This window comes from Sipha flava, unplaced genomic scaffold (genome assembly GCF_003268045.1).
Source record: "Sipha flava isolate LNK unplaced genomic scaffold, YSA_version1 205_pilon_pilon, whole genome shotgun sequence".
In the NCBI taxonomy this organism is placed as follows: Eukaryota; Metazoa; Arthropoda; class Insecta; order Hemiptera; family Aphididae; genus Sipha; species Sipha flava.
The window spans coordinates 1,057,753-1,067,782 of NW_020272809.1; the positions used below are offsets into that span (position 1 = coordinate 1,057,753).

A 10,030-nucleotide genomic window follows, 5' to 3' on the forward strand; every position below is an offset into this window, starting at 1 on the left:
ATAGTAATAATAATAATAATAAAAAAATATCACAGTTAAAATATTGCTTAAAATGTAATAGTATTTTAGTCATCTCCTTAGTGTTACCTATCGTTTCTCTTTAAATATCCATATGGGTTTTTAATTTTTTTTACGTATACAAATATAGTTAGCAAAATCAAATATTATCTGGTAACAATAAATAGCACAAGTGTGACTTATTATTTTTTTAGGACAACAAAAAAATGATAAAATAGGTATACACAATATTATTAATTATTATTATTTAAAGATTCTACTTTCACATGTTTTGGGAATTTTTAAATTTTTTTTTTTTACACAAATCATTTGTATCAAAATTTTTTTTATAATATTACGAAAAATATACTTTATAATTGCGGTAGGTACATAAAGTATAAATACAAAAAAAAGCAAATTATTACTACATAAAAAGTATTATAGAAAAAATAAATATCTCTAGATAGTAATTAGTAGATATATAATTAAAATAGGATAGGAATCACCTTGAGGACATCACGCAATAATGTAGGGAATAAGATTATTAATATGCCTTAACTCTCCATTTGCTGTTTTGTACAACAATTTAAAAAAAAAAATCAAGCTTAAGCCAATTAAAATATAAAACGTCACATTTGGACAATGAACATTTTAATATTTATGATCTTCAAATTGATCCTATAGCATACTGTTATGAATATAGATAATACAGGTATAAAATTAAAGGGAGAAATTAAGCACCCACCTACCACTGCGTTTAACAAAAATATGAGAACTATCTAAAACTATTATTCAACAGGTAGTCCGAAAGTTTAAAATTCAATTATATATTATAAAACTATAGGGCATATTTTTATGGGTGCGTTGTAAAATATTTGTTTAGATAAAAAACTACAGGCATCTGAATTTTCAAATAAAAAGTAAAAATGTCATGTGAAAACTGCAATACTAAATCCTTAAATTTATTCCGATTATCGAAGAAACGGCGTTGGACTATATAAAGTAGTATTGTACGATTAACTTAATATTACATTTTCTAAATATGAACACAACTCGGTTTCTTTTTTTTATGTTCAATAAAAAATCATCATCGGATATTTACTTCTAACACTTAAAAATGTTGTTTTGTGTTTAAAATCTAAACATTGGAATTAATGGCTACATAGTTGTATATTAAAGTTTAACTAACGTATACCACACATACACAATATTAAATTCGTTAGATCTTTTTGAGTTAATAATTTTTTAGCCTGTATAACACCCGTGTAGGACTCATCATCAAAAATAGGCTAAACACCATGCGATGCCAATATCGACAAATTTTATGTTACTAAGTATGCACGAAAACGAAAAACTGTTTGCTTTATATTTCTTAACATAACAATATACACCTATACCTAACTACAGTATAATATTGTTTTATATACAATGCCGTGCGTATGAGGAAGTGACGTCGTATTCGAACCGTGTTACCGTCTCGGTACCACAGCAATACTTTTCGATTGTGACGAAGACAAAAATAGAAAGAATCTAGTCGGTTTCGTGGAAAAAAAAAATTAAGCTCTTGAAATTCATATGTTACTATGTTAATATATAGTGAATGGAACTACGCCTTTTCTGTAATATTCAAGTGTTGTTATTGTTATATGCGCCAATGCCCGATATCGGATATTTGTGATAGCCAGGAATAGAAATTACATTAAAATATTGTCGTGACGGATAAAAGTTACCATTGAGTGTGATGATTGGTCAAATTACACGTAGAGAATATACAAAATACACGTGTTTTTAAATAATATTTTGTGTGGATAGTCGCGTTATTTTTCGACATTTTAACAAAGTATGTACAAAGAATGTAAAAAAATTGACTAATGTCGATTGATGATACGAGTCATTTAATAACTGTATGAGATAATCATGATTATTTCGATCGACATTTTTGTCGTCGCAAACGCGGTCCGTTTGCAGAACGTAGATCAGTCGACTATCGTTTCCGGTTACACACGATCGCGTTACCGTACGCAAAACACACAGGTTTAAATGCACGTTAAATTCGTCGAAAAATAAAATAAAATAAATCAATATTTAAACAATAATCCCTGTAGCATTTCGGAGAGGTTTGGTAGAATTAAAAAACGTTTAGCCGGAACGAAACGGTCGCGCGTGGCCGAAGAGATTGGATTATCACGAGCACGCGCACTCCACGACCACCATCTCCTCCCATGTGGACAGTTTCAACTTGGTCGGGTTCAGCTCATCCACGTGTAACACCTCCAGGTGTTCGAGTTTGTTGGCCGCGCAGCACGGTTTCGGCGGTGGCGGCGCCTTTGCGAGCGTCGCCCTGCCACCGTCGCCGCCGTGCCGCAACTTTCGCCGACCCCGTCGCTGCTGCCGACCGCGGTCCCCGCCGTCCAACGCGCCGTGGTCGTGGGGACCCTTCTTGGTGTTGTGCCGCTTCCACAGGAGACTCTGGATGTACGCATGTTGCGTGGCCGAGTTGTACTTGAACGGGCACCGGCCGCGGCACAGGCCTGCGTCGAACCATTTGGGCTCGACGACGAAGTCAAAATCGATGTCGGAGAACGCGACGCGCATCGTCTCACGACAACACTTGTTCGCCGCTGGACCGTTGCCGGTGCCGTTGCCAGGTGCGGCTAAAGCGGACGTCTTGCAGTCGGTCCTGCCGAAACCGCGGCGCGGTGAGCTCGCCAACCGTCGACGTTTACCGCCGCGAACGCTTTCGCCCGGCGGCGGCGCCGATCGTTTTACCCTCCGTGCCGCTCCATCTGCTTCGTGGTCACACGACGTCACTGTCCACCGGCTGTCGACCACCGGGCGGTCGACGAACACGTGCAACACCGGACGCCGGCCACCGTCGTCATCGTCGAAACGTATCGCTCCAACCGCCGCCTCCGCCGGATACTGCAACGAGATCTCCAGCGCCGTCCCGTCACCGCCACTGCGTTTCCGCGGCTGCAGCAGACGCGTTACGTCCACGTCCTTCCACCGTCCGCCACCGTCTGTCGGCCACATCACTTCGCCGAGCAGCGACGGTTTTCCCCACGTCCCAGCGCCGGTCGACAGACGCGCGTATGCGCTCACCGAACCGGCCACGCCGTGGATTCGTGCCACCGACTTGATTACGGCCACTTTGCCGCTGGTGCTGTCGCGCGCTGCCGCCGTCACCGCATCGATCGGGAACGTGATCGTGGTAGCTCGTACGTCAACTCCGCCGTTCGTATTTCCTGCAACACAACACGCACGGGCGCGTATCGTTATAACTTGTGTCGTAGAAACGCCATCGGTGGCGCGTTTTACACGTTAGATGTTCAAAAAGAAATATTTTTAAAACATAATGGTTTTCACTCATGGGTGCTTAAAGTATTTTTATTCGTTTACTTTGTACCTATTTATTATGCGAACGTGACACTATTCTATCGTTACACTAGACGACCGATACCACGGTTCAATGAATATTTTGTCTACAACCCTTTTAAACATTTTTTTTCGTGAGAAACATATTAAAAATAAAATGATTCGAAGACTGTGGATGGTTATATTTGACTTTGATATTGATCGTTAGATACAAATTAAAGTTTCCAAAGATTAAAGTATCCAATGTATAGGTATTAAATAATTTGCATTTCAATCAATTAGAACGGCAATTTTTCACAGATTTATTAGCGATAAACACTCATACATCATACATCAACATACGTACATAGTTTACTGTTTGATAAGAAATCAATACACGCAAAAACCCGCTCCTATTTCTATAAAAGACATGCCAAGATATCGAAAGTATCTGTTCAAAATTATAAGGTTTAACTTATTCTGTTCAACAATTTGATCGCGACCAAAGAGTTCGTCGTGAGGAAAATATTACTACTGTGATGTTCGTATCGAACGAAAACAGTAATCTTTTCGCTTCATGGAGGAGTAATAAGTCTGAGTAAATAGTCAAATTTTAAGGAATACATTATAATTTAAATTTTATGGCATCAATTAATAATGAAATAACAATGGTTATGAACTTGATTCACTCTTAAATCATGTATTTAAAGAACCAAAAACAAAAAGGAATTAAAATAAAAAATAAAATCAGTTTATTAACAATTCCTATTAAACTAATTAACTGAGTGTAATTCTCAAAAAAAAAAAAATAAAAATTTAAAATATAATAAAATATTATACATGACATTTATAGAGTTCAATTGGGTTAAAGTATTCGGCAAAAAATCTTCCATTTCTAATGTCTCTTCCGGAATTCCTCAGTGAGGATTTTATCCCCGGTATTGTTTTCGCTATATATAAATGGCATAAAGGAGGTTGTCAAAAACTGTGAGTTACTCATGTTTGCCGATGACGTAAAACTTTTTAGTAAAATTAAAAATGTATGTGACTGCTCTGCACTCCAGAATGGTCTTAACAACCGGGTCTAGTGGTGTAATAGTATTGATCTTCAGTTTAATGTTAATAAATGTCATTGTATGTAATTTTTAAAACATCGCTCCTCTATTAATTATACGTACACAATCAACGGTTCTAGCGTAACCTCTGTCGGTAGTAAGAAAGACTTGAGTGTTATTTTTAATGCAGATCTTAACTTTCACTCTCATATAGAAACGATATGTTGCAAAGCTATAAAAACACTTGGATTCATAATGCTTATATCAAAAGAATTCAATCTATCGTCTTCACTTAAATCTTTATATTGTTCTTTGGTCCGATTCCTTCTAGAATATGCATCTGTCCTATGGGATCCTTATACAGTAACAGACTCCTGTTAATTATAACGTATTCAGAGAAGATTCTTATCTTTAGCAGGTTATATATTAAAAATAAAACATCATCCTCCCCATGACTATTCATTAGTAATGCGGGAACTCTGTCTTATCTCACTAGCAGACAAGAGAGTTAATGCTAACATAGAGTTAATGAATAAACTGATAGACGGATATATTGATGCTCCGTAACTCCTATCGTCGGTTAATTTCAAAGTTCCTTCTCACATTACTAGACACCACGTTCCTTTTGTAGTTCTTGTACACATTACAAATTATGGGAGAAATAATCCTTTGCACCACATGATGAGGTTGGTCAATGAAAGCGCCATTTATTAATAGTAGTAAAATTAGGTGTACTACTAAATACTTACCCTTACACTTAAATAATTATTGTATTACTATGTTGTCTGAACCTATTTGGGTTATTTGTATTAATTATTTAAATTATAAATTGTATACTGTGAAACTGTTGTATAGGGCTCCGCCCGTTAATAAACAAATATTAAAATATATACGAAATATCTGTACATTTTTAACAAGGCTTTAATTGTGGATGTAAAAGTAAAAATTAAAGGTCACTGCATAAGTCATTGTATATTAATTGACATTGAGATTCACAAGATTTTTTTTTCACACCTAAAGTAGTTTGTATATCAATTTTATTTTTCAATTCGCTGTTAAATTTTATTTTTTCAGTTGGAATGCAACATTATGTTCATTCATGCGATAAAAAAAAAATAATCACAAAAATAGAAAATAACAGAAAATATACACAGTTAAAGTTCCAACAATAACTGTCTGATGCACTAAAAAAGCTATGTTTTATAAAAAGTCACAAAAAATTGCAATGCATTCGGGTATAGTCAAAATATAGCAAACAAATTATTTCATATCAATAAGTATAAGTTTTTTAGGATTTCTATATTTTCGCTTCTTTTTTAAGACTTTTGGGAAAAGTAAATGCTTTATCATAAACTATGATCAAAACATTCTAACTTTTTTTTTATTGCCGAATAAAAAATTTGAATATATTATTCATATAAAAAATGGTTGTATATACCAGCACTAAATATTATTTTATTAACAATATTTTATGTAAGTTAATGAATCAAATGAGTTGGCATACACAACAAATATAAATTTGTTCGGGAGGTGCCTCGAATTTGATAGGTATTAGTTATGATCATATTTTAATAAAATGTATACCATAGATATAATTATAAATACGAGTTATAGAATGCCACACCACGCCTTGGTAGTATTTAATTATTATAAATCATTAATTATTTTATACAAGTATTAACCCTGTACACATTATGCTTTGTTGAACGTTTGATAAATAATCAAAATGTGGTTAAAAATGTGTTTTTCTAAAGGAATAATTAGAATAAAAAATTTATTTGATTTTAATTTGTACATTTTTTCTACATCATTATTTCTATTTGTCTTTATTTTGATCAAGCAGCAGCGGCGAATGGGTTAGGTTATATTTGAATCACGTGATTTATAAAAAAATGGGATAGGTGGTTTTTGTATAAACAAAGCCAAAAAAATAGTTATTATGGTAAAATATCCATACACTGAACACATTATAACAATAAGAATGAAAAATGAAATATAACTTATAAGTTATAAATAAAAAATATTTATACTCGCAGTAACTTCGTGTAAATAATATTGGTGGGCAGGTGGGTGATCCTATGAAATAGGTGATTCAAGTAGAGACACTGTAATCGAGAATTGTAAATAATTCGTATAAACTACAATGGTTCACCACGGTTGGAAATAACCGATATTTTCTTACTTGGCACGCGTTCATTGCTTACGTGGACTTCTATTCACAACTCACATTGACCGATTTCTTACTAAACTAGCCTCCAAAGTATATAAACAATTATATACGTAGGTATATATATACATATATATATAAATTTATGAACTCTTCTAAATCACAAATGGGACTATTAAATTCGTTAAATGTGTAATGAATTGTTTGATTTCTTTATATTTTTATAAATTACAAAAATGCATGAATACATTGTTTAATTTGTTTTATTTGATTAAATTAAAAAATCGTAATTTGCATAGGTATTATGTTAAGCACCGTAAAATGTTATCAAATGTTGTTAATAGTTATTACATTTTTTCTCCAATTCCTTAAAAAAAAAAACTATTATTTTATAATAATATAATACATTTATTTTAATACAATAACTATGCAATCATGATATTAATAATATTTTATAATTATGTAGTTTTAATAGAATTCAGAAAGTAACTTTAAATTTTCTAGAAGTACATCTTAAAATAAAAAAATGTAATTGCATCGATTCAGCAGCAAAGATATGAGAACTTTAATGATAAGTATGGGAAGATAATCTAAATAAATTAATGAGTAAACATTAATATATCAGATTTGATAATAAAAAAAGATTCCAAAGAAATGTATTGTAGGCAGTCATCCACATTGATTTCCATCAGACAAAAGTAAATTTAAAGTTTTATTTTTTGAGTGGTTGGACATAACAATAATAACATTAAATAATTAGTTTCAAATAAAGGTAATTAATCATTTATGTTCCTTTGAAAAATGTATTACTGGTGAAGGTAAAACAATTCAGATTATATACAATTTTTTTGGAAAAGATTATAATTATGAAAAATTAAAACTGCATAGAGATGTGTTAATGGGATACACGTCAATTGGTCGCAAACAATTTACCACATGACAATTTACCGCACGACAATTGATCGAAAAATAACATTTTCAGGAATAATTTTTAATTTGAATACATATTTAATTTGAATAAATTTGACACAACTCTGGTTACATGCATGTTTAAATATATATTTTTTCGTCTTAGATTAAAAATGTTTAAAAAATGTTGTTAGGTATATAAAAATGAAAAAAATTAAACTATAGTAGGTATGTAATATTTTTTATATAAATCGATAATATTGGTACATTTAATTGAATATAAAAAAAAAAAAAAATAAATCATCAAGGTAGGTATATAGTAATGAAAAATGCTAAAAATTAAAGTTGCAATTGAAAATTGTATGTAATGCCACGAAGAAAATCTTAATATTTGTATTATTATTATAATTGGTACATATTTTTTTTATTTTAGCTGCTTTATCTCGGTAAATTTTTTTTTCGGGGGGCTTGTTGCTCCCTATATATTGTTCGATTTTGAATCTGTTAATGCTCTCTTCTGCGATCAATTATCGTGCGGTAAATTGTAATTGCGATAAATTGGCTTGCGAGCAATTGTTTGCGGTCAATTGTCGCGCGATCAATTGCTTACGATGAATCTACGGTACACCGTGTTAATGTATATTGCCAAATTGAAACAATTTAAAATTAATAACACTCAAGATGCTAAAGATTTTTAAAAATCGGACTGTTTAATTCGTAATATGCTGTTTTTTTTTTCACTCAATTCATAAAATACTTTATGAATTTTTATACTACATTTATCCACGTGTAGGCTGTACTTGATAAACGTTTGAACGGTAATGACTAATGATATTGCGATAAATATTAAATTAGTAAATATTTATTTATGTTTAATACAGATAATAATAATAATTGTAAAAATAAAACTTATACAATTTTCTTATTTTTAACTTAAACGTTAAGATTACGATTATGATAATAAAGTATTGACCAATAACAGTATTATACGTAAACCTATTTATATACTTTTATTATAAATACTAAGTATGCTTATATTTAGTTATAGTTATAGTATCGTTGTGACACCATTACATTATCATCGATAATAAGATGTTTCCTGGGAAATTAAACCAAGTTTCGCTATAAATGCTGTAATTCTTAGTGGGGCCCCTTATCTTTAAAAAGATGTAAATAAAAAATACCAATAAAAAAAAAAAATTCAAAGTTTCACGTTTTTGTAAAATATACTGAAATATTTCAAAGTGAAAAATGTCAAACTTTCAACACTAAATACATGAATAGTTAGTTAAAAATCAGTTTAAATAAATACATCAGTTATTTCATTAGTTTTTATATAATTTATAATAATTATCTATATTGTGGCTACTTCATCCAAAACATTTTTGATAACTTGAAGGAAGACTAACCCAAGTATATAATTATGTTTTATTTATTATTAAGTATAAATAATTAAAGTCTCTACATATTAATTTTTACGGGGGGGTGTAACCTATAATGTTTTTAAATCTTGGCGCCTATGGTAATTTGTAATCTAACGTACACAGATATTTTTGGGAAACATATACTATCGAAGGAAATGGATAAAGATAAAAAACATACTCCTATGTGAAAACATTTTTTCAGACACATTTCTTTTTCGTTCAGAATTTAATAATAATCATTTACTCAATTTTTAAAAATACATTTTCAATTTTTTTTTAATATTTATAGATATTTATAGATTATTTTAGATCAATAATTTTATTTACGCTGGTAATAATTTTTAAAAACAATTAAATTATAATTAAACAGTACCTATTATTAAATGTATAAAAAATTTCTTAAAAATTATTAAATATTTCTAATAAAATCAATATAAGTAAAATATGAAAAATAAAAATAATTATAATTATTTTAGAACTATGATTGTCACAGACTTAAACTAGGTTTTTTGTGTTGGAGGAAATCGGAGATGTAACATCGTTGGGATCGATAATGAAAAACAACTGATTATGATAATTTCGGGATGGTTTTACAATGATTTTTTATCTGTGGAAATTTTCCTGACGAATGGTGGACAGTTAATTGTTATTTACGTTTAACTATAATTTTTCAATAAGAATAATCGTAATTCTTTATGATAAGCAATAATTCGGGTGTATACATAAAAGATTAATTTTTATTTATGCTACCTATTAAATAATTTTACTTGAATACTCGAATAATAATAATTACTATTGTAGGATGATTATTTTAACTGTAGCTACACTATAAATAACACACTATACAATATAAATAAGTAAAATAAGCCCTGAATCTTAATAGATTCAGGGCTTATTTTACTTTTAATGATAATTCATTAGGCATAGCATTCATAAAATTTTAACAACTTCATTTAACTTGAAAGTTTTAAGCTTGTATAATAGTTGTGAATAAATTTGGTTTTATACATTTTACCGGCTTCATAGCATAATTTTTAATTCGTAGGCATATACACCTAATTACATTTTTTCCTAAATACATAATTATCAAATTTAGTAATTTTCAACGATACGTTTGATAAATT

The 10,030-nt window shown here is 30.7% G+C and overlaps 1 protein-coding gene across 1 annotated transcript in view; it reads right to left on the bottom strand.

Annotated features, from left to right (window-relative positions):
• Nucleotides 1–471: 471 nt before the first annotated feature.
• LOC112682520 (growth/differentiation factor 7) overlaps nt 472–10,030 on the bottom strand; it is a 15,427-nt gene continuing 5,868 nt past the window's right edge. The window contains exon 3 of the mRNA XM_025553146.1: nt 472–3,242. Coding sequence (XP_025408931.1) covers nt 2,182–3,242 — 1,061 coding nt within the window. The 3' untranslated portion in view covers nt 472–2,181. The remainder of the gene's footprint in view (nt 3,243–10,030) is intronic.